Source organism: Cucurbita pepo, chromosome LG11 (assembly GCF_002806865.2).
Source record: "Cucurbita pepo subsp. pepo cultivar mu-cu-16 chromosome LG11, ASM280686v2, whole genome shotgun sequence".
Classification (NCBI taxonomy): domain Eukaryota; kingdom Viridiplantae; phylum Streptophyta; class Magnoliopsida; order Cucurbitales; family Cucurbitaceae; genus Cucurbita; species Cucurbita pepo.
The window spans coordinates 8,122,293-8,146,960 of record NC_036648.1 but is presented as its reverse complement, the minus strand read 5'-3'; the positions used below and the strand labels follow the sequence as shown (position 1 = coordinate 8,146,960).

The 24,668-nt window shown below is 36.2% G+C and overlaps 4 protein-coding genes and 1 non-coding gene across 7 annotated transcripts; 2 read left to right on the top strand and 3 right to left on the bottom strand.

The window, feature by feature from the left end:
• The first annotated feature begins 716 nt into the window (after positions 1-716).
• LOC111805820 (probable pre-mRNA-splicing factor ATP-dependent RNA helicase DEAH5) lies at positions 717-5,733 on the top strand. Its single transcript, XM_023691055.1, has 2 exons — positions 717-4,102; positions 5,188-5,733. The coding sequence occupies exons 1-2, from the start codon at positions 825-827 to the stop codon at positions 5,579-5,581; spliced, it is 3,672 nt and encodes a 1,223-aa protein (XP_023546823.1). The 5' UTR covers positions 717-824; the 3' UTR covers positions 5,582-5,733.
• A 217-nt stretch (positions 5,734-5,950) lies between these two features.
• On the bottom strand, positions 5,951-9,991 carry LOC111804818 (superoxide dismutase [Cu-Zn] 1-like). The gene is given in 10 exon segments (XM_023689615.1): positions 5,951-6,206; positions 6,501-6,554; positions 6,899-6,974; positions 7,064-7,135; positions 7,384-7,408; positions 7,500-7,518; positions 7,813-7,866; positions 8,211-8,286; positions 8,376-8,583; positions 9,823-9,991. Coding segments are annotated over 9 exon segments (594 nt in total). The 5' UTR covers positions 8,571-8,583; positions 9,823-9,991; the 3' UTR covers positions 5,951-6,183.
• Positions 9,992-11,067: 1,076 nt separating this feature from the next.
• On the bottom strand, positions 11,068-13,845 carry LOC111805821 (acyl carrier protein 1, chloroplastic). Its single transcript, XM_023691056.1, has 4 exons — positions 13,692-13,845; positions 12,837-12,938; positions 12,095-12,217; positions 11,068-11,370 (listed from the first exon to the last, which is right to left on the bottom strand). Exons 1-4 carry the CDS (start codon positions 13,755-13,757, stop codon positions 11,239-11,241), a joined length of 423 nt encoding a protein of 140 aa, XP_023546824.1. The 5' UTR covers positions 13,758-13,845; the 3' UTR covers positions 11,068-11,238.
• A 1,367-nt stretch (positions 13,846-15,212) lies between these two features.
• Positions 15,213-15,284, bottom strand: TRNAK-UUU. Its single transcript has one exon. It is a non-coding gene; the product is annotated as a tRNA-Lys (tRNA).
• A 2,754-nt stretch (positions 15,285-18,038) lies between these two features.
• LOC111805904 (vesicle-associated protein 2-2-like) lies at positions 18,039-23,536 on the top strand. Of its 3 annotated transcripts, XM_023691192.1 has the most exons (11): positions 18,065-18,305; positions 18,891-19,011; positions 19,090-19,160; positions 19,261-19,342; positions 19,781-19,896; positions 19,962-20,180; positions 20,286-20,588; positions 21,001-21,093; positions 21,414-21,602; positions 22,350-22,427; positions 23,176-23,536. In XM_023691192.1, exons 2-11 carry the CDS (start codon positions 18,963-18,965, stop codon positions 23,284-23,286), a joined length of 1,311 nt encoding a protein of 436 aa, XP_023546960.1. In that variant the 5' UTR covers positions 18,065-18,305; positions 18,891-18,962; the 3' UTR covers positions 23,287-23,536. The 3 variants fall into 3 exon arrangements, with proteins under 3 accessions (XP_023546958.1, XP_023546960.1, XP_023546957.1); XM_023691190.1 differs by lacking the exon at positions 18,065-18,305 and adding an exon at positions 18,039-18,058 and having other exon boundaries at positions 19,962-20,588; XM_023691189.1 differs by having other exon boundaries at positions 19,962-20,588.
• Positions 23,537-24,668: the final 1,132 nt, after the last annotated feature.

Genomic DNA, 24,668 nt, shown 5'->3' with positions numbered 1-24,668 from the left:
ATTGTACACTTTGAGTATAAGCTCTCATGGCTTTTCTTTGAACTTCCTTAAGAAGGTTTCAGACCGATAGAGATAGTATTCATGGATTATAAACCCATGATCATTCCCTAAATTAACTCAGGTGGGACTTTCATCCAACATAACCTTGAATTTGAATCATTACATCGTTCTAGGCCTGTAACATCGGAACAAAAGAGAAGTACATGAATGAACCAAAACCATAAAATAAGATGTCTATGAATGTTACTATTTATATCAACAAGATGCACCTTTCTTTTTTATTGTTCGATAATATAAATTTCATAGTTTAAGTATGTTTTACTTAGAGCAATTATAGGTTGAGTAACCTCTTGACAAGTTTCTCAGGATGTATGTGAGTGAGGATAAAAGCATGTTGAAAAAACTGGTGATGGTTTGCAGGAATAGTCTTCACTCTTAATAATAAGGAGTAAGTAACGTGACCATGTCGTTATGATTTAAGACTTTAAATTTTGTATCGAGTAAATTTGTAGATCTTTAAAAAAATATATATTATTATTATTATTATTATTATTATTATTTTGCTTTTATTTTAATTTTTTGAATCGAACAAAATAGAAATTGAATGTTTAATAAAAAGAAAAGAAAAGAAAATAAAAATTCAATAAGATGTTATGAGTGTCATGATAGGAGAAGGGAACTCAGGGGAGCCCTCATGTGCAGCTTCTGGTGATTAGGCTTAATCAGTTATCTAGAACAAACCCTAGAAATCTCTCAAATCACTTCATCTTTATCTTCAGATTCTCTTGATTCATTTTATTGTGTTGTTTCTCTCGGATTCGACGATGGTTGCTTCCGCGGCTAACGGCGACGATGGATTGAAGAAGCTCGAGTACTTGTCCCTCGTCTCCAAGGTATGTTCTGAGCTCGAAACTCATTTAGGTTTCGGAGATAAAGTACTTGCTGAGTTCATAACCGAGATGGGTCGGAGATGTGAGACGGTGGACGAGTTCGATTCCAAATTGAAGGAGAACGGTGCCGAAATGCCCGATTACTTTGTTCGCTCGCTCCTGAGGATCATTCATCTTATTCTTCCTCCGCAGAAGGATGACAATGAGAAGGAGTTCAAGAAGGAGAAGGAATCAGATGGGAAAAAGGGCAAGTTTAGGGCCTTGGCGATCGGGGATGATAAGGAGAGAGCTAAGGAGCTCGTGAAGGAAATTGAGTTGGAGGCTCACCAGAAGCGTGGGGACAGAGACGTACAAGATGATCGATACAAGGGGAGGGCAGGCGACCGAGGAAGAGACAGAGACAGAGACAGGGACAGGGATAGGGATCGAGATGGTGACAGAAATAGAGATAGAGATAGAGATAGGTACAGGGATCGGGATTGGGATCGAGATAAGGATAGAGATAGGCGCAGGGATAGATATGAAAGGGATGAGAGACATGGTGGTAGGGATCGTGATGATGATGGTGGTGATGATTATCAGAGAAGTGGAAGGCCAAGGGATCGGAATAGGAGAAATGGGTATGAAGAAAATGAAGGTTACAGAGGGGATGCGAGAGATGGTAATGACAATTGGAGAGATGATAGGGACAAGCATACACAAAATGGGCGACACCTCCCTGTCGATCACGAACCTGAATTGTACAAGGTCTACAAGGGTAGAGTTTCTAGAGTGATGGACACGGGTTGCTTTGTCCAGATAAATGATTTCAGAGGCAAGGAGGGTCTGGTTCACGTTTCTCAGATGGCTACTCGAAGGATTACCAATGCCAAGGATGTTGTAAAGCGAGATCAAGAGGTTTATGTCAAGGTTATTTCAGTTTCAGGGCAAAAGTTGAGCCTTTCTATGAGGGACGTGGATCAACATTCTGGTAAGGATTTGCTTCCATTAAAGAAAAAAGATGCCGACGATGGTCCTAGAATGAATCCTTCAAATACAAAGGATGATGGCCCGGTGGTTAGGACTGGCCTTTCTGGAATTAAGATTGTGGAAGATGATGTTACTATTCCTTCACGCAGACCTTTAAAGAGAATGAGCTCACCTGAGAGATGGGAAGCCAAACAACTGATTGCTTCTGGGGTTTTAAGTGTAAACGACTATCCTTCATATGACGATGAGGGAGATGGGCTACTATATCAAGAAGAGGGTGCTGAAGAAGAGCTTGAGATTGAGTTGAATGAAGACGAGCCTGAATTTCTGCAAGGCCAGAGTAGATACTCAATTGACATGTCGCCGGTTAAGATATTCAAAAATCCGGAAGGGTCTTTGAGCCGGGCAGCTGCACTTCAATCTGCACTGATTAAGGAGCGTAGGGAAGTTCGTGAGCAGCAGCAAAGGACCATGCTCGATTCAATTCCAAAGGATCTTAATCGACCTTGGGAAGACCCTATGCCAGAGACAGGTGAGAGGCATCTTGCACAGGAGCTCAGGGGCGTTGGCTTGTCGGCCTATGATATGCCTGAGTGGAAGAAGGATGCTTACGGAAAAGATATTAGTTTCGGGCAGAAATCGAAGCTCTCTATCCAGGAACAGAGGCAAAGCTTACCCATTTACAAGCTGAAGAAAGAACTTATTCAGGCCGTTCATGATAATCAGGTACTTGTTGTCATTGGTGAGACTGGTTCAGGTAAGACAACCCAGGTAACTCAGTATCTTGCTGAAGCTGGATACACAACCTCCGGTAAAATTGGGTGCACTCAACCACGTAGGGTGGCTGCAATGTCTGTCGCGAAGAGGGTTGCTGAAGAGTTTGGATGTCGCTTAGGAGAGGAAGTTGGGTATGCAATTCGTTTTGAGGATTGTACTGGACCTGATACTGTGATCAAGTATATGACAGATGGTATGCTTCTTAGGGAGATTTTGATTGATGATAACTTGTCACAGTACTCGGTAGTTATGCTCGATGAAGCTCACGAGAGAACAATCTTCACTGATGTTCTTTTTGGATTGCTGAAGCAGCTTGTGAAAAGGAGACCTGACCTTCGACTGATTGTCACATCTGCTACTTTAGATGCCGAAAAATTTTCAGGATATTTCTTTAATTGTAATATTTTTACAATTCCTGGGCGAACTTTCCCTGTGGAGATCCTCTATACTAAGCAGCCGGAAACTGATTATCTTGATGCTGCTTTAATCACAGTCTTGCAGATCCACTTGACAGAGCCTGAAGGTGACGTACTTCTTTTCTTGACTGGTCAGGAGGAGATTGATTTTGCATGTCAGTCTCTATACGAGAGAATGAAAGGACTCGGTAAAAATGTTCCCGAGTTAATTATTCTACCAGTCTACAGTGCCTTGCCCAGTGAAATGCAGTCCAGGATTTTTGAACCAGCTCCTCCTGGTAAGAGGAAAGTTGTAGTGGCGACTAACATTGCTGAGGCTTCATTGACAATAGATGGAATCTTTTATGTTATTGATCCTGGGTTTGCTAAACAGAATGTATATAACCCAAAGCAAGGGCTTGATTCTCTTGTTATCACACCAATTTCACAAGCATCAGCCAAACAACGTGCGGGGCGTGCTGGGCGAACAGGACCTGGAAAATGTTACCGCCTCTATACTGAGAGTGCTTATCGCAACGAGATGTCTCCTACATCAATACCAGAAATCCAGAGAATCAATCTTGGTCATACTACTCTTACTATGAAAGCCATGGGGATAAATGATCTCCTGTCATTTGATTTTATGGATCCACCTTCACCCCAAGCTCTAATTTCAGCCATGGAACAACTTTACAGTCTAGGAGCACTGGACGAAGAAGGACTTCTGACTAAATTGGGTAGAAAAATGGCTGAATTTCCTTTAGATCCACCTTTGTCTAAGATGCTGCTAGCTAGTGTGGACCTTGGATGTAGTGATGAGATTTTGACGATAATTGCAATGATTCAGACTGGAAATATCTTTTACAGGCCAAGGGAAAAACAAGCCCAGGCTGATCAAAAAAGGGCCAAGTTTTTCCAGCCAGAGGGAGATCATCTGACTTTGCTTGCAGTTTATGAGGCGTGGAAAGCCAAAAACTTTTCAGGCCCTTGGTGTTTTGAAAACTTTGTTCAATCTCGATCCTTGAGGAGAGCACAGGATGTGAGGAAACAACTTCTTTCAATTATGGACAAGTATGATCTTCTAGTCTCCTCTTGATATATTTTTTTTGTTACATATTTGTCTTCAGCTACGATTGTCTTTTGTTGTCTTGTCTTGCATGCACACATTTGCTTTTCCTCTATTTAGTTTAAATATATAGTCTACATGTACAGCGTAGTGACGGTTGCTCTAGGGTGGATAAGGTGCTTTTGAGGTCTTCCTTTTGGCACACTAGTTTCTCTACTGTTTTGTGGGATATTTGGCTTAGGATGAATAAAGATTTAGAGAGGTAGAAAGATAGTGAGGAGGTTTAGGAAGCTGTTAGGTTTAACGCTTTTATGTGGGTATCGGTTGCACGACCTTTTGTGATTATGCCCAGTCTTATTTATTGGATTGGAGTCATTTTCTTTAGTGTAGGTTTGGACCCCCTTTAGTTGGGCTTGTACATTCTTAAAAAGAAAAAAAAAACAGATAGTTGACATGCAGGAATGGATTCTAGTACAAATAAATTTTGTCTGAACAGAATCAGGCTGAACTTGCAAACTACTTATCCTCGGTGAGGAAACTTAGGCATCTTCTTGTTATAAAAAATTTGGAAAACGTGGCTGAATGAACTTTGGTGCGATGCACGATTATATTTGTATGCAGAAAGTTGAGTTGAAATGATTTTGAGGCGTAGGTGGTAGTGACTAACTTTACTTCTCTGTTCATTGGGCTTGTGTGAGATCCAACCTCTGTTGGGGAGAAGAACGAACTATTCTTTATAAGGGTGTGGAAACCTCTCCAAGCAGACACATTTTAAAAACCTTAAGGAGAAGCCCGAAAGGAAAAGCTCAAAGAGGACAATATCTGCTAGCGGTAGACTTGGACTGTTACTGCTTGTGAAAGCAACTTCTAAGATTCTAAGATTCTTCGCTTCATTTTGTATATAGAAACGCTGGTAGAGAGAAATTCTGTTTCTTGGATTCTGGGGAGTTTTAGCTAGTGTTATCTACTATTCTTTTATCAGTTTTTGCTTTATCCATCGTCATTCAACTATTGTCTCTTGGATGTTAGCATCTTAATGTTCCTATCAGACTCCTCGCTTTCTAGCTCACACACGTTTGCCCAATTTCAGGTATAAACTGGATGTGGTGAGTGCAGGCAGGAATTTCACACAGATAAGGAAGGCAATTACAGCAGGGTTCTTTTTCCACGCAGCCAGAAAGGATCCTCAAGAGGGTTATCGAACGCTAGTCGAGAACCAACCGGTTTATATCCATCCAAGCAGCGCTTTATTCCAAAGACAACCCGACTGGGTCATATACCACGAGCTAGTCATGACAACAAAAGAGTACATGCGTGAAGTGACAGTCATAGATCCCAAATGGCTTGTTGAACTAGCTCCAAGATACTTCAAAGTTGCAGACCCAACAAAGATGAGTAAGCGAAAGCGACAAGAGCGGATTGAACCACTCTACGACAGGTATCACGAACCTAACTCTTGGCGATTGAGTAAGAGACGAGCTTAATCCATGTCGTTTCTTTCTGTCCCATATTTGCCTGACTGTGTAGGTTTAAGGGCTTTTGCCATAAATGTATATATATCCCTGTTGGAGTATAAATCTCTGGAGGGTTAGACCTTTGCAATTTATATATGTGAAAAGTTTTGTCTTCCCATGAATGTTGTTGGGTTGTGGAGTTAAAAGAGAGAAAAGGAGGGGAAAACCCAAGAAAATCTTGTGATAAGAGCCATTTTTATTTTCTCGGTTTAGATTTAGACTATTAATGTTTTTTGTTTCTATGTTGTTTAGAATGGTTTCCATTAACCTTGGATTCATAATATTTAATTACATGTAATCTATGATTTATAAACCTTTATAATTGCATAAAATTGTTGAAAGGAGCAAAATATCATTTGTTTATAATGTAAATCTGTATGAAGTGGAGTATTGATACAATGAACTCTAATCTTATTTACTTCTGATATAAGACTTCCAACTTCACCATGCCTTTTCATACCTTTTCACATACCAAGTTGAATACACTGCATATGTGTTGGAAACCAAAGTATAGCTTTGCATACTCCGCTACTTCATCGCTCATCATTAAACCATGGCGGTCGAAATGTACTTCACTCTTGCAGCCCGATAACGCCTGCAAGAAACACCGAATAATGGATGTTTATGCCAACCAAAAAGTTAGCTCAAGAACAGATTTGTCCCACAAAAAGTGCCCATTATTACACCATGTGCAAATTAAAATGTGTCAAAGTATGTCACGGTGTGTCAAAGTATGTCACAAAGTATGTCACGGTCATACTTTTTCAACTGTGCAACGTCGTGATATCGTCCTCGATGATTATTTATTTGATGGCACAACCTAACTAGGTTGGGACATATAGCAACTCACTTCAAAACCAGCAAAGTAATGAGAAATTCTGTAACTTACCACAAGCAATTCTCTCACCCGCATTGCCAGTGGTCAGGCTAAGTTCGGTTTGACCTGCAGACAAGATCAGAACAGTTCACGGATTATGCTTCGGATTTCTTTATTTGGTCATCCTGGTGGAGGTCACCTACTTGACGTGCAAAGACAAAGGGGAGGCTTATAATTAATCGAAGGGAACATACATTTCAAAGATCGATACTTCCAGCACATTAAATAATCTCATGGTTCAAGATTCAAGTTAGTTATATATATGTGAAGAACATGGATGTCTACACGTACAAAGTGAAAAAAGAGGAGCCCAAAAGGATATCACTGAATTCGAAGATCATATTAATAAGTTACTATCTGTGGGATTCTTTCTGGAAATATAGCAATGAAGATTTATAATATAATCTTACCCCTGCCAAGATCATCGGGATCGGCGTGGACAACAATAGATCTTCCAAGAACGGAATTTGGTCCAACAAGGGAAATCTGTATAACATAGAAAGCCATGATGCTCACTAGCTGAGACTTCTAGTAGAGATGGTGAAACATCCAAATAAACACGAAATTGTCCAAACCTGTTTGTCAATAATAGAGAAAGTAGCAGTACCTGTATAATAGACGGTAACAATCTTTACAATCATGTCAAATTAATCCTAAACAAGGAAAAGAATTTTCTATGTTGTTTAGAATGGTTTCCATTAACCTTGGATTCATAATATTTAATTACATGTAATCTATGATTTATAAACCTTTATAATTGCATAAAATTGTTGAAAGGAGCAAAATATCATTTGTTTATAATGTAAATCTGTATGAAGTGGAGTATTGATACAATGAACTCTAATCTTATTTACTTCTGATATAAGACTTCCAACTTCACCATGCCTTTTCATACCTTTTCACATACCAAGTTGAATACACTGCATATGTGTTGGAAACCAAAGTATAGCTTTGCATACTCCGCTACTTCATCGCTCATCATTAAACCATGGCGGTCGAAATGTACTTCACTCTTGCAGCCCGATAACGCCTGCAAGAAACACCGAATAATGGATGTTTATGCCAACCAAAAAGTTAGCTCAAGAACAGATTTGTCCCACAAAAAGTGCCCATTATTACACCATGTGCAAATTAAAATGTGTCAAAGTATGTCACGGTGTGTCAAAGTATGTCACAAAGTATGTCACGGTCATACTTTTTCAACTGTGCAACGTCGTGATATCGTCCTCGATGATTATTTATTTGATGGCACAACCTAACTAGGTTGGGACATATAGCAACTCACTTCAAAACCAGCAAAGTAATGAGAAATTCTGTAACTTACCACAAGCAATTCTCTCACCCGCATTGCCAGTGGTCAGGCTAAGTTCGGTTTGACCTGCAGACAAGATCAGAACAGTTCACGGATTATGCTTCGGATTTCTTTATTTGGTCATCCTGGTGGAGGTCACCTACTTGACGTGCAAAGACAAAGGGGAGGCTTATAATTAATCGAAGGGAACATACATTTCAAAGATCGATACTTCCAGCACATTAAATAATCTCATGGTTCAAGATTCAAGTTAGTTATATATATGTGAAGAACATGGATGTCTACACGTACAAAGTGAAAAAAGAGGAGCCCAAAAGGATATCACTGAATTCGAAGATCATATTAATAAGTTACTATCTGTGGGATTCTTTCTGGAAATATAGCAATGAAGATTTATAATATAATCTTACCCCTGCCAAGATCATCGGGATCGGCGTGGACAACAATAGATCTTCCAAGAACGGAATTTGGTCCAACAAGGGAAATCTGTATAACATAGAAAGCCATGATGCTCACTAGCTGAGACTTCTAGTAGAGATGGTGAAACATCCAAATAAACACGAAATTGTCCAAACCTGTTTGTCAATAATAGAGAAAGTAGCAGTACCTGTATAATAGACGGTAACAATCTTTACAATCATGTCAAATTAATCCTAAACAAGGAAAAGAANTTTCAAACTACGATTTGAGCTACCATTGCCATTTTGGTTAAAGAAGACGGTTCCCTTCACTCCCTGATTGCTCTCGAGAACAGCAACAGCTTTCACCATTGTTTTGCGTTAACTGAACTCAAACCCAATGAAGGTTATCAGAAGAGCTGAAATAACTGGTAAAATTGGATGCTAATCAACAAAGTAAACCAAGGAAATTTCACTTTTGAACATATTCTTCATGGTGATAGTCAACGAACAATGAGAATTCACTAAAGCAAAAATCTGAAAGACACAAAAAGTCATCCCAGTGACCAAATTTTGGGGACAAGATCAATGCTAATCTTCAACATCTTAAATCAGTTCAAGTTGTAGTCAGTTACGACATTGTTACACCAGGTTGGCGAAGAGCTCATCAGTTTGGTTTCGTTCTCCTCCCCAACTGAGGTGGGATCTCACAATCCACCCCACCACCCCTTCAGGGCCAGCGTCCTCACTAACACTCGTTCTCTTCTCAAATCGATGTGGGACCCCTCAATCCACCCCCTTCGGAGCCCAATGTCCTTATTGGCACACCATTTCGTGTCCACCCCCTTCAGGGTTCAGCCTCCTCATTCGCATCGCCCAATGTCTGGCTCTGATACCATTTATAACAGCCAAAGCCCACCACTAGCAAATATTGTTCTCTTTGGGCTTTCCTTTTTGAGCTTACCCTCAGGGTTTTAAAAAAAAAAAACGTCTACTAGGGAAAGGTTTCCACACCTTTATAAAGAATGTTTGGTTCTCCTCCCCAACCGATGTGGGATCTCATCGGTTCTTTATCTATATGTAGCTTTTAATTTTTTTTAATTCAATTTCAAAACTCATAGCTTTTGGCAAACAATTCTAGAACTGCTGACCATCCTCGTTTATGTAGTCTAAAAAATTTCTTACTTCCAAAATTCATAAGCTCATTTCCAAGTAGTGAGCTGCATTTGTACCAGAAATCATCATGAACTCTCTTTCTAATTAACAGTAAACACTAACTATCAGGCGCCTGTTTTCATTCCAGAAATCAACATGAATTTTCTTTCTATTCAAAATAGGTAACTTAGAAATTGAAATGATATCAAACACAGCCATCAAAACCATATAAATCTCAGCGAAGAGTTATAACACGTAACAACCATATGAAACTGGAAAGAAATGAAGCATAAACAACGCAATCCCTAGATCTTCAATACGCAATTATAAAAAAAGAAAAAAGTCGAAAACAGAATTCAAACAAAAATCGGATACAACAATTTAGCTTCACCACAGAATTCGATAATCCGGCAAAAAAAAGAGAGAAAAGAACACTGAAATTACAGAAGAAATGGGAGAGAATCATTACCAAGGATGAGCCTTCAGTGCAGTGGAAAGAGAAGTTAAAGAGCAGTGAAGTGGCGCGAGATTTGTAAGCATGGAGGAGGCTGGAGGAGTCGGTAGCGAACATACGAGAAGCCAAGGATGAAATCGTCGTTGCGAATCCACTAGACACCACGTGTGGACTACCGTTTTAAATTCCCCTCACTCCGCAAATACACATTTCGAGACACATTCTTATTTATTTATTTATTATTTTTTTCAACTAAATTAATAAATATATTTATAAATATTTATTTATTTATTATTTTTTTCAACTAAATTAATAAATATATTCATAAATAATTTTGTATTCAAGTTTGAAAAGCTCATGACGGTCAGGGTCGATCTTGACACACTCATGACAAGTCTTAAGGGAAAGGCTCATGACGGTCAGAGTCGATCTTGACACACTCATGACAAGTTTTAAGAGAAAAGCTCATGACGGTCAGAGTCGATCTTGACATACTCATGACAAGTCTTAAGGGAAAAGCTCATGACGGTCAGAGTTGATCTTGACACACTCATGACAAGTCTTAAGGGAGACTCAAGCTCCATTCACATTTATCGCCCCGCTTTGTAGCTATCCCACTGAATTGAATTGGGTCCACAAATCTAAGAAATCGACGTAGGATATCACAAATTTCAGAGACCTATTTGAACAACCGAGCAAAGAAAGAAGAACACGCGCAAGTTTCCAAACCTTCGTCCACAATCAGATTCAGATCGTCTGTTGCAATCGACTAACGAGACTCTTCATGTACAGATGTGGAAAACAAAAACTCCTCCAGTAGGAAGTGCAATGGAAAGAGTCCAATGCGGGCGAGCATGGAGGAGGTTGAGAAGACGACGGTAGGAAGTGCAATACGAATTTTGTTTCTTCGTTCCTTAATGTTTCTCAATTTTCATGCCTATTTTATTTTCAATCCCCTCCCCCTCGTTAATAATTAACTCATATACCTAATAATATAATATTATGTATCAATACTAGTTTCTATACTTCAAATTGCATTTCTGACAAGACCCAAACCCCATAACAATTAATACATACTTAATTCGCCTTTGCTTTGGAGGGAGATGTATTCCATACTTATAAAGTTATAGTCATTCCCTAAATTGCATAAGAACTATAGATTCTAAATAATTTAGAAACCGAGCTGGATTAGGAAGCATTTGAAGATAAGTTGAACGTGTTAAAAAGATGTGAAAGCAAAGATATGTTAAAGAGAGAAGATTAAAAACTAATTAGGGGAACATATCTTAAAGAGAGAAGATTAGGAAACAAAAAGTGGTATCATTATTTTACGACCTAATACTACATTGAGTAGCAGTGTGACAGTAGTAGTGCGAGTAAAAGAAACAGAAGGCAAAAAACATGGTAAGATGCTGAAAGGGAGTGGGATTTTTAAGCACTCCCCTTTTTGAGGATCAGATCCTCGATCATATCTGCAGCCTCTTGAACGGTCGTGATGCTCTGCGCGCTCTCCTCTTCCACGCTTATCCCAAATTCTTCCTCCAGCCCCATTACGATCTCAACCTGATATCACCCCACACACACATATACAAAAACTTTATAATAATATGAGCCCATTGTCTCATAGTCAAAGCATATACAATGTTTTAGAAGTATATATATGTTAGGAATCACGACACTCCGCAATGGTATGATATTCTCCACTTTGAGCATAAGCTTTCATGGCTTTGCTTTGGGCTTCCCCAAAAGGCCTCCTACCAATGGAGGTAGTATTCCTCACGGCTTCCCCAAAAGGCCTCCTACCAATGGAGGTAGTATTCCTCACGGCTTCCCCAAAAGGCCTCCTACCAATGGAGGTAGTATTCCTCACGGCTTCCCCAAAAGGCCTCCTACCAATGGAGGTAGTATTCCTCACGGCTTCCCCAAAAGGCCTCCTACCAATGGAGGTAGTATTCCTCACGGCTTCCCCAAAAGGCCTCCTACCAATGGAGGTAGTATTCCTCACGGCTTCCCCAAAAGGCCTCCTACCAATGGAGGTAGTATTCCTCACGGCTTCCCCAAAAGGCCTCATACCAATGGAGGTAGTATTCCTCACGGCTTCCCCAAAAGGCCTCATACCAATGGAGGTAGTATTCCTCACGGCTTCCCCAAAAGGCCTCATACCAATGGAGGTAGTATTCCTCACTTATAAACTCATGATCTAAATTAACCAAGGTGGGCCTCACTCCCAATAATCCTCAACAAAATATATATATATACAGTAGACATATACAGAGTAGAAGTTTACCGTGTCGAGAGAATCAGCTCCAAGCGTTGAAAATTTGGACTCGCCATTGACAGTGGAGTCATCTGCCAATGCCAATTGCTTCTTCACTATTCGGCTAACCTTTTCAACTGTCTCTGGTTTCGCCTGTCCATACCCCAATTAATACCATTAAAGCAACACTAATTGGTGTTGTCCAGGGGACCAAAATTTGGGTACTAGATGGGCTGCACTCAGTTCTTGCAGCCCGGACACGTGGCCTAACATTATGATGCTACGTGTACGTGATTGATTTTTTCGGTTATTTTACAGGTTTTTCCTTTTCAGAGATGTTATGTTTATATTTTAAATTTTAACATTTTTTTTTTCTTGTTTTCTTCACAAAATCTTTGAAATTTTAAATTTCAAACATATTTCATTCTTACAGGGTTATATAACGTATTTCTCAAATTATTATTTTTAACCCTCAATTTAAATTGATTAGTTGAAATTAGGTGGTGTTGTGTGGATAAAAAAGTAATAAATAAATAAAAATGATAAAATTAAAAATTAAATTGATTGAAATGTATTTCTCAATTTTCAATTGATTAATTGAAATGAATGGTGTATATATTTATTTAAAAAAATTAAAAGGAAAAATATTATAAAATTATAAATGAAATTGATAATATCGAAGAACTTGTAAAAAGAATATTCTTGAAAAGAAAAGGTGGGTGAAGCCCGATAGCACCAAAGTTTTACTCAAAGAGCAGTAAAAAGGACTTACAGCACATGAAATTTGAAGCGACCGTAATCTTCTAGAAGAGAAGTTATTTCTCCCTTGGTAAGAAAAGGAAACCCTCTTAGAGCCAGAAAGCTTGGATCCTGCCTGCTTACCAAGAAACGATTTCACCATAAGAAACAGCAGAGGATGTTTAATACTAGCTCAAGTTCTTAGCAGCGAAAGAGAATTCAAAGAGAACAATAGATCAATTATAATCGACACACACATACAGTGATGCAGAAAATTTTTCAGGACATAAGAACTTCATCTTGGCTCATAACTACAACGGTAAACAATTGTATACAAGTATTTCAAGATCGCTCTTAATTTATGGTTTGCATTTGCGCTTAGAATTTTTCGAGCAAAAATTACGAGAGAAAATTAAGGTCTGTTGCAATTTTCTTTTTCAACTGAACAGGCTATTTTCACAGAACATTTTTGAAAGAGAGAGGAGCTGATAGTTTGAAAACTATTCTCTTCAGCCCTCTGTCCCCAAATAGCATGAAAATTAGGCAAGAAATTCAAATCAGAAGTGAAATTACACAAATGAAAGTAAAACAACACCATAAAGAGATATAAAACATTCTGAAATCAAAGAAGTGATGCCAAGTCCATCATCCATACGTTTCACAACCATGCAATACAAACACAACACCGATTCAAACAAATGCTCCAAACATCGTAATTAACGACATTGAAACAGAAATGGACGCCAAAATCCAGATCAAAAGGTAGGAATTAAGAAGATCAGTTTCGAAGCAATTGATGACACAAAAACAACGAGACATGGCAAATACGAAAACGTACAACAGATCCATAAATGCACGCATGAGGAAGAGAAAAGGATTGAAAACTTACAGCGATTTGGCGCGATTGAGGAGCTGCAGATCGCACGCAAAACAATGAAGCTGTGATCGAAGCCATTGATGAACTGATAGAGAAAAAGGGAGAGAGAATTTGGACTGGCGAAAACTAGAAATGGGACGGAGAAGACGAAGCGAGTAAGTACGTGGCCGATGCTAGAGCTTAAATAGGCAGTTGGTTTGTGTATCTTATTTATTTATTTATTTTTAGAATAAAATAATACGTTATTAAATTAATAAAAATATACTTCCAACTGTAATTTGTTGGAAAAAAATATTATTACAATTTTCAAAATGTAAATAATATCCTTAAAAAGATTAAAAAATAATTTCAAAATACCTTTAAATTTAAATTTAATTTTTTTAAAAAAATAATAAAAATACTCTGAATATACTTTTATTAGCAAAATAACAGGGACAAAATTGGGAATCGGAGAATCCAAAGGAGCTCTCTCATGGGCCTTGTTTATGGGCCCCAATGGTTTTGGGCTGGTTTAGAAATGGCCCATGGGTTTGTATACTGCCCAATAAAGTTGTTTTTTTTTTTAAACAAAAAGAAAATTTTTTATAGGATTTTGTGGGGGTATTTTAGTCATTTGAAAAATCTAAATTAATATTTGAATATACCGTTTGGTCATTTTTCAAAATACTTCAATATGCTCTAATTATTTAGTTTATGAATAATTAAATATATGTATCACGATGTAATTAATTAAATGTATAATAAAAAATTGATGTAATAATAAATCAAAATTATCATCATTTGATATATTTTTCTATTAATCAATTGATTTATCAACTCATTAAAATATCAATAAATAAATACTTTACATGAAACCTAACTAAAAATTGTAATTTAATTACAAAGATAATTAAATAAGTATAAGTTAATTAGAATATTAATAATTAATAATAATAAATTATATTAAATAGTTAAAAATAATGTAAAGTATTAATTCTAAACGGTATTAACTGAAACTTATTAGTCTCAATAATATAGGGATATTTAATAATATTTTAAAATAATGATTAATTAATTCGATACGTAACGGGTCAAAGCAGACAATATCTACTAGTGGTGAGCTTGAACCGTTAATATATGGACGAAAATAGTCTAGTGACACTAATGATTAATTAATTCGATACGTAACGGGCCAAAGCAGACAATATCTACTAGTGGTGAGCTTGAACCGTTAATATATGGACGAAAATAGTCTAGTGACACTCGCATATTCTGCTTTATCTGATTAAATATCACCGTCAACCTCACGGACTAAATACGTAACGGGCCAAAGCAGACAATATCTACTAGTGGTGAGCTTGAACCGTTAATATATGGACGAAAATACGAAAATAACGGGCCAAAGCAGACAATATCTACTAGTGGTGAGCTTGAACCGTTAATATATGGACGAAAATACGAAAATAGTCTAGTGACACTCCCTAGATTATTTGTTCAAACTCACAAAAGATTACGTTACTATAAGTTGAAACACGAGTTTGGTATCATTCATACCGCCGTCTGTGGGGATCAAACCCACGACCACATGGTTAAAAGCCATGCGCTCTACCACTAAGCTAAGACGGCTCTGAATTATATGTGAAAATTTAGTGTTTATTAATTTCTGATAAAAATATCTTTTAACTTTAAAAAAAATAAAATGTTTTTAAAAGTTTTGAAATTTTTTTTTAGGTGTTTTTAAAGTTATTAAAAATGTCGAGAATATTAATGAAATTTTGAAAATTCAACTTAATTTTTGAAATCTTCAATAGTATTTTTAAAATAAAATATTAACCGTTTTCATCGAAAAATTAACTTATTTTTTATTTTTTTTTTAATTTAAAAATATTATTGGAGTTTTTAAAAATAAAATGTAGAGTTTAAAATTATTGTTATTAATTTAGCCTAATTATTTATATCAAATATTAAAAACTTAAAATATTGTCACAACCATGGAAGTTATATATTGTAAAAATTAATAAATAAATCATAATAAATATTGTTAAAATTGCCTTCATTAATATTTTCGTACAATTTCAGATATTTTAAATTGGATTAAATTATAATTTATTTTATAATAATTCATATTAGTATTTTTGGAAAGTAGATAGTTTGTGGCTAAAAGAGTGGGAATTAAGGAAGGTTGAAAAAAGGCTTGGCATTATCTTATTATTTATTTATTTATTTATTACCAAATTATTCACTAATTTTCTCAAAATAAATGCCCATTAATTAAAGTGGTTTTTATTAGTCTCACCCACCTCTCTCTCTCTCTCTACCTCCCTTCTTTATAGGGTTTCCTTTTATTCCAACCTTTCTTAAATTCTCAACCAACTCCTTTGTTTGGTATATATATATATTTGAAAATGATGTTTTCTAATTAAAATTTTAATTCGAACACGATATAACTATGTAGGATGTGAGATCCCACATCGGTTTGAGAGTGGTCTTATAAGGGCGTGAAAACTTCTCCCTAGTAGATATGTTTTTAAAACCGTGAGACTGACGACGATACGTAGCGGGCCAAAACAGACAATATCTTCTAGTGTTGGACTTGGATTGTTACAAATTGTATTATAATCAGATACGGGACAATGTGCCAGTGAGGACGCTGAACCCTAAGGGGGTGGATTGTGAGATTTTAGATCGATTGGAAATAAGTTTGATAAGGCTGTGGAAACCTCTCATAATAGACGCGTTTAAAAACTGTGAGGTTGACGTCGATATGTAATGGGCTTAAGCGGACAATATCTATAGTGGTGGGCTTGGACTGGTATAAATGGTATCAAAACCAGACACTGGACGGGGTGGTAGTGAGGATCTTGGACCCCAAAGGGTGGAATTGTGAGATCCTCTCGAACTCGACCCATATACACCCCTACAAATAGTTAAGATATTGATTTATTTGTTACATTTATGGAAATATATATACTTAAAATATTGACATAAATTTAATTTTATTAGTTACTATATGACGAGATTAATAAAACTATATAGTAAAAATAATTCCCAAATAATTGTATTTTTGCTTTAATTAATTATGAGGTCATCAAAAGTTCACCAAATAAATAAATAAATAAATAAAATAAAATAAAATAAAATAAAGTGTGAATGATATGATGAGGTTGGGTGGGACCAAATATTTGATGATGATAATCACAAGGTTTCAATTTAAAAATATATTTACCTTTTTGTCCCTAAGATTTCATCTCAAAAGCCAAAAGCCAATTCAATCAGATCTTAAATTCATGAAATCCAATGCTTCATTTTCAACCTTTTTGCCCCCTTTTCCTTTTCTACCCTTTTCATTATCAAATCACCTTTTGAATATTTCAAAGTTTCGATTCAATCATATTTTAGTACCGAAACCATTAATTATATTTTATTTTAGTCTCTGTACTTTCAAAATGTCAATTTTAATCAATTTCCGACCCATAGAGTCAATAACAACTCAAGACTACTGCTAGCAGATATTGTTACGTATCATATTCAGCCTCACGATTTTTAAAATTCATATCACAAGACCACTACTAGTAAATATTATCCGCTTTGACCTGTTATGCATTATCCCATCAGTCTCAAAGTTTTTAAAACGTATATACTAGGGGAGGTTTCCACACCCTTTAAAAAGAATGTTTCGTCTCCCGCTCCAATCGATGTGGAATCTAATATCGAGAGCTCACCTTGATCGTTGTTAATCAAGATATTGATGATATGGCTGGGCTACTAATGTTGACTTGCATACTATAAATAATATTAAAATACTATTTTTGAATCGATATTTTAAGTTTCATTTCATTTTTATTTTAGTCACTAATTTTTTTTAATAAATCTTAAAAATAGTCATATTATTAATATATTTTTTATTAAAATAATTAGTCTTTATTATCATTTACCTTTTAAATTTGAAAATATATTCCCACCCTTCTTAATTAATATAATTATAAATTTTGATTTTTCCATAAATTTTTTAATAATAAAATATAAAAATATATTTGTAAAAAAAATTAATTCTAATAGACCAATTTTTTAAAGGTAAAAATATAATTTTGGGTTTGGTAAAATTATTATTATTATTTACATAAATTAGAGAATTATAAAATTTGAGTAAAATTGGATTTAAAAAGTAAAAAAGTAATTAAAAAAAAGGACAAAAGGTATAATTTAAGTAAAATATTTATAAAATTGAGAAAATTCCGTGGAATTATACCCATAAAAATAATAATGCGAAAAAGCCTCGAAATTGTAGCCGAAGTCTGTTAAATTATTTGAAAAAAAAAAATAAAAAATAAAAATAAAAATGTTCAAACGGGAATTGGATTCTGCCGCACCGGCACAAGGCTAAGATCACAGCACAGCCGGTACAACTAACACCATTTCTCTCTCTCTCTACTTGGCTTTCACTGAGCAGTCTTCCAGGGTTTCTCTCTCATCTTTCGCTTCCTATGGAATTGTAAATTCCACCAAATCTTTGGACTCTATTACGATTTCTGTTTGCCAGTGCGTTTTTATTTATTCAAAGCGGATTTTTCACGCCGAAGTTTCAATTCATCTCCAATTCTGTTTGTGTCTTTGTGTTCTCTTACAGGTTCTTCTCCTACGGGACGGGTGAGTTCTTTTTTAAATTCTTTTCTGCCTTTTTTTGTTTGTCGTGAGTTGGAGAATCTTCTTGTTTGACTGTTTTGTTGTGTTTTGTTGTTTGAGAGCTTAGTCGGTGTGTATTTTGTTGAATTTCTGCTGGTTTTTTTGATTTTTTTGTTTGGTTTTGGTGTTTTTTGTGTTTTGAGTTTGGAAATGGGACGGAATTTGTAATCGGATTTGTGTTTAGAGCGACTCTGATTTGTTGTTCGAGACGTGTTTGTTTTGAACGATCTGTTTCGGAATAAGCTCAGCGATGCGTCGCTGATCCTCACCGGAAATGGGTTTGGTTTGACTTTCTTGTGGTTGACTGATGATACAAAATGGAACCCAGATTTTTGTTTAGAAAATTGGGCAATGGGACATTACTTTTCTTTCCTGTTAGCTAAGAACAGGGTGGATGGGAAGCACGTGGTCATTAACTTTTATGATCTGTAACTTTGAGATTTATTGTTTCTTTCTTTCTTTTTCCTATGTTCTTTCCTTCAATTTGCTTCTTAATCAAATTCAAATTGTTGGTCAACGATTATGAGAAATTAACTTTTCTGAGTGCAGAATCATTGTTACCCAAGCTTTGGATGCAACAGAAGAATTGCTTTTGAATTTGGTGTATTGTGACGAGGAGATATGAGTACGAAACTCTTGCATATTCAGCCCAAGGAATTACAATTCATATGTAAGTGCATCATTAGTAATACTTGTTATTGCTTGCTTCTTGAAAAAGAATTGAAGTAAAGTACCTTGCTGTTTTCAGTTGAATTGAGGAAACAAAGTACGTGCACAGTTCAACTTGCAAATAACACTCATCATCATGTTGCGTTTAAAGTATGAACAGTCTTCTTTTCATTTTATTTGTCTCTTGTTTGTCTCATAGTTCATGTGATTTCTCATGTGATATATGTAATAATATTGTAATGTTTGGCAGGTTAAAACTACATCACCTAAAAAATATTGTGTTCGACCAAATGTTGGAATAATTTTGCCAAAATCGACATATGAATTTTCAGGTACGTTCTTCATAAGTCCCAACTAAAACATTTAGGCACGAGAAAGGAGAGTTTATAGATATTGGTAATGAAGTTACTGCCGTCACCATTCAAGTTTCAACGAATTTTGTATTACTTTACAATGTGTTTTCTTGTGTCGAATCAATTATGAGGGATATCAAGCCTTCTTGAAAATTTTTGAAAGGCAATTTGGAAACATACACCATTCAGTGTTTTGTGGATAAAAAACTCTTAAGAATGTCTAATATCATGAGATGATCCTGTCCTGCATTTAACAAATATGTCTCCCATGAAGTTTTAGGGTATATAGTCTTATGAGGTTAACCGTCTTACCCTATTACATGTTTCTTTTTTTAAAAAAGAAAAATTCTAAATCTGGAACTATCTATGGTTGTTGTTGTTGTTTTAAAGTTAATTTCTTCTGTGATTATGATGTAGTTATAATGCAAGCTCAACGGGCTGCCCCACCTGATATGTTGTGTAGAGACAAGTTTTTAATTCAAAGCACAATTGTTCCTTCAGGGATGACAGAAGAGGACATCACCGCAAGTATGGTAAGTTCTTGTGGATACAATCAGCTTTCATTCTTTAGGTTTTTAAATGTTCTCTCTTTTTTCAGTTTTTAAAAGATGGAGGTAAATATATTGAAGAGGATAAGCTCAAAGTGGCTCTCATTAGTCCGCTGAATTCCCCATTACTCTCGCCTACCGATGATGGAGCATTGGGCGCAAGCATGGATGAAGTTATGAAACTTAATGAGCATAGTGGACCATTAAGAGATGGGATAGCCACCAATAAAACTCCAAAGCTGAAAGATCAAAATGGTTCATCGGATGAGGTACGTTCCTCTGGGGTTTCGTCACTAAGAGATCAAAATGGACAATCAAATGAGGGGATGACCAATGAGGCTTCAAGATTCAAAGATGATTTTGTTGCATTGAAGGGGGTGCGGACCATTGAAGCTTTAAAACCATCTGATCAAAATGGAGCATTGAGGAAGGAGGTTCTGCCTCATGAGACTTCAAGACTGATGGATCAAAACGGAACATCAAAGGAGGAGCTACCTCATGAAGCATTAAAACTGAGCGATCAAAATGGAGCATCAAAGGAGGAGGAGTTGAGTGTTGAAGTCCCCAAAAAAAGAGTTCAAAATGGAGCACTGGACTGGCGAGCATATGAAACTTCAAATGTTGAGAATCTACCACCAACCGTTGTTGATGTTCAACCTCCACCATTTGAAAGAATAGTAAGGAAAAACTTTCTCATCTGTATAGAGTTCAATTTTTTGTTCTCCCTCTCTCTCTCTCTCAAAAAATGCTCCTAAGGGATCGCATCAACATTTTCCTTATTAAATTTGATGTTATACTGCCTAATTGTTGTTGGTCTATGAATCTGTTGGTGGTCTCTTTGTAACCTCTTCCACATTCTCTAGGGAGGGTGCCTTATCTTCCTTTTTTTTTTCCCCCAATAGAAAGTGTTTCCTTTCTTAAAAAAAAAAAAAAAAAAATCAAATTGTGGTAGCAGGAAATTATATAGCAATCTGTTTACTTGGACAGTGTCATGACTTGGCCATTGTTCAATCTGATTGGTGGCATTGTCAATTGATACGTTCTGATTTTCAGTTTCTTGACAATTGAAGTCTTTCTCTTATGCATCAGTTTCCTGAGGGGGGGCTAGCATATAAAACTTCACATGTGGAGGATCCAGTACCAGAAACTGTCGCAATTCGCCCTCCAGATTTTAGTGTAAAAGTAAGGAAAAACTTGTTTTCTATATAGACTTCAATTTGATGTTATACTCCTAATTGTTGTTGATCTAAGAATCTGTTGGTGGTCTCTTTGTAACCTCTTCCACATTCTCTAGGGAGGGTGCCTTATCTTCCTTTTTATCCCGAATAGAAAGTGTTTCCTTTCTTAAAAAAATCAAATTGTTGCAGGAAATTGTAAAGCAATCTGTTAACTTGTACAGTGTCGTGGCTTGGTCATTGTTCAATCCGTTGGTGGAATTGTCAATTGATATGTTCTGTGATTTTCAATTTCTTGACAATTGAAGTTTTTCTCCTGTGCATCAGTTCCCCGACAGTGTGGATGAATCCCTAGAGCTGAACAATGGTGTGTCGAGATTACAAAAGTCTGCTGAGATAAAGAAAGCAGCAGAACTGGACCTGGTAACACTGAAAAAGGCTGAACAGCTAAAGTTAGTTAAGGACATTGAAGAGATGAAATCAAAGCTAAATGAAATTGAATTAAAGCTTGGAGAGGTGAGTTTTGAGTCCCTTTTGTGCTTTTCTTGTGTTTTTGCAGCTTTTACATGTAGGAATATAACGAACCGGTGAGTTTTAAGCTATAATTGAGAATCTGGTCAGTGAAATTGTTTGTCCTCATCTAATTCAATTCGGAAATACGGCTCTAATTGATTTACTTCGTTCATTCATATTCAATTCGTGATCTATGAACTTATGTATGAGTATGTTCTAATAGCATATCATTCCAGTTAGCAATGCTATGATGGAAGAAGTAGTTTTGAAACCATTAGAAAGAGAGTTCCATAAAGAAGCCAAAAATTTAGTATTGTTTAAAAAATCACTAAAATCTTATATGTCCATCCTCGAAAGTTCTGCACTCTGTCAAATATTAACTTCTGATAAGATTCATTTTACTCTGTTGCAAATTGCAATCCCGGGAGCCACTAAAGTCCTGTCTTCCGAACATGGGTTATAAGGCTCCTTGGGTTGGATGTACAATTATGCAACTTTTGCGGTTGATTTTGATTTTTCATTGCATTTAGAGAAGCTTTGTTGTGTGCTACAGATTGATTCTTAAAATTTGTTATCATCTGTTTATTATTATTCCTTTTAAGACTTCATTTTATCATAATCTCAGTACCCAGAAATGAAATGTTGATAGAAATGGAAAAAACTACTTTCCTAATATTCATTTCTCCATTTTTACTTTTTATGGCGCCCAATACAATTGTAATGATGATCTTTTGTCCCATTGTTTAATAGGCTCAAGGTACCATTTCAATGCTGTTCGAGTCGAGGAGATTAAGTGCTCAAGAAGTAAAACACTTGAAGGAGAAATTGGTAACTTCCTGAACCATATTTTTCTGTTAGTGGATGCCGTTCTTCCATGTTTAGAGTCTTGTGATGTCCATTTGATAGAAATATTCAAGCCTGGTCACCTAAGGGGTACCCTAATACTAGAGAGATTAGGAACTTTTTGCTTAGATTCAAAAGGGCCAAGTGTAGCTTTACCCTAGGTCCCCGACGGTAAGGAGAAGATGTCTTTGTTGTGGATTGTTGGAAGAGGAGTCCCACATCGACTAATTAAGGGTTTGATCATGAGTTTATAAGTAAGGAATAAATTTCCATTGGTATGAGGCCTTCTAGAGAAGCCAAAAGTAAAGCCACGAGAACTTATGCTCAAAGTGGACAATATCATACCATTGCAGAGGGTCGTGATTCCTAACAATCTTCAAGGTCCTGAGTTGAAAGTTCCCACTTGAAAAGTTAGAAATCGGTATTGTCTTTCAGAACTGAATTTAGATTGGCTGCAAAATCTTCTTAGGGTCCTTACATGTAATTGTGTCTGTGTTTACTTCACGAAATCAATCAAGAAACAAGAAACATTGTAATTCAATTCAGCTGCTTGTTATATTTTGGAAGTACTACTATTAGGAATTCATTCATCCTGCCCATTGAACTGTTCATGGACACCCAGTTTTTGTATAACACCATTGAATTTCAGATAGTTCCTCAATATTTATATGCAAGATTTCTCTACCTTCTATATCGTCTCGTGATTCCATGTTTCATCTCGCTATTTTCACAGATGGAACTGAGTAGGAAGGGCAGGGCGAGCAATCAAGTCGGTTTTCCTCCTTTGTTTATCTGTATGGTGGCGCTTATTTGCGTTGTGCTCGGATTCATTTTGCACCATTGAAGGTATAAGGTAAGGTGTAGAGGATTGCAGAAAACATGTAAAGGAATATCTTAGTTTATGTAGATAGATGGGGTAGCTAGCGTGCTGGGTGTTATCAATAAGATGCAGATTTTGATTTTGGGCACTGGAAGTTTGCTGCTTATTTAGTGTGCAATTCAGATTTTGAGTATAAATGTTAAGTGAGATGTTCATCTGCTTTTACTAATGTTGGCTTTCTTGTCTATTTTAAACTAAATTTATGGAATTTTCATCTTATTTTGCATTGGAATGTCTTTTTTTTTTTTCTTTATTCTTGTAAGTGAAATTACTTTTGGTCTTGTCGGGATACAAGTTGTGGCATCGTCCTAATTAGTTGTTAGTTGATAGTTCGTTCGGATGAGTTGGTTGTAAACATATGAGTAAGAGGGAGTATAATCGATAGACCTATTGGATAGAGGTGTTCATGGGTAATCGGGGTTATGAAATCTTTTTTAGACTCAACCCAATTGCTAGGGTTCCTCGCACACCCCTGCGCGCCTCCCGCGCGCGTTCCCCTGCACACCCCTAGCACGCTCCTTGCGCGTGCGAGCCCCGCACACCCCTCGCATGCTCCCTGCGCGTGCGAGCCCCGCACACCCCTTGTACGGCCCCCACGCGCTCACCCTGCACACCCTTGTATGCCCCCCGCGCGAGCCCTGCACACACTCGTACGCCTCCCGTGCGCGAGCCCTGCACGCCCTCGCACGCCCTCGCACACCCTCTACTCCACACCAAATTTTTTCAACCAAAACAACCTTCATTAAATAATGAACTCAACCCGACCATAAAGCGAATCAACTTGTTTTTTTTTTATATTTTTAGTCCACTTTTTTTGCCACATTTTATTTTATGACTTGATGAAGATTGTTACACCACTAATTAGTGGGCGATTTAACATAAATTAAACTTAAAAGATCAAATTTGTAACATATATTTAAGTTTTAAAGCCTAATTTAATGAAATTAAAAACGTAGGATCCAAATGGATAAAAACGAAGTGTAGAGGTCAAATTTATTTATTTAAAAATTACAATGAAAAATAACGTTATATTTTAAGTTTTCAGTATTTTTAATACATGTTTGATGACACATATAAATTATTATCAATTAAAATTTTTATGAACATATTTTATGTTAATTGTACAATTATATAACTTATAATGTATTGTGTTATAACTGTTTTAATTTTAACCATTTTTTATTTATAATATAGAATTAATATATTTATAAAAAAAATTCATATTTTTTAATGTTAAAATTTTAAATTCTTTAAATTTTTTTTATTAATTTAAATAAAATGCCAAATAAATATTTGTGTTAAATCCATTTAATTTAATGTATTTGAAAATCTGCATAAAACACCAA

What these genes read in the sequence shown, in the direction of transcription:
- LOC111805820 (XM_023691055.1), top strand. Translation starts at nt 825, where the DNA reads ATGGTTGCTTCCGCGGCTAACGGCGACGATGGATTGAAGAAGCTCGAG. An exon ending in CTTCTTTCAATTATGGACAA is followed by an intron (nt 4,103 to 5,187) that starts GTATGATCTTCT and finishes GCCCAATTTCAG; the next exon opens with GTATAAACTGGATGTGGTGA.
- LOC111805821 (XM_023691056.1), bottom strand. Translation starts at nt 13,757, where the DNA reads ATGGCTTCGATCACAGCTTCATTGTTTTGCGTGCGATCTGCAGCTCCT. An exon ending in CGCTTCAAATTTCATGTGCT is followed by an intron (nt 12,218 to 12,836) that starts GTAAGTCCTTTT and finishes GGGTATGGACAG; the next exon opens with GCGAAACCAGAGACAGTTGA. An exon ending in GAGCTGATTCTCTCGACACG is followed by an intron (nt 11,371 to 12,094) that starts GTAAACTTCTAC and finishes GGGTGATATCAG; the next exon opens with GTTGAGATCGTAATGGGGCT.
- LOC111805904 (XM_023691190.1), top strand. Translation starts at nt 18,963, where the DNA reads ATGAGTACGAAACTCTTGCATATTCAGCCCAAGGAATTACAATTCATA. An exon ending in ATCGACATATGAATTTTCAG is followed by an intron (nt 19,343 to 19,780) that starts GTACGTTCTTCA and finishes ATTATGATGTAG; the next exon opens with TTATAATGCAAGCTCAACGG. An exon ending in AGGACATCACCGCAAGTATG is followed by an intron (nt 19,897 to 19,961) that starts GTAAGTTCTTGT and finishes CTCTTTTTTCAG; the next exon opens with TTTTTAAAAGATGGAGGTAA.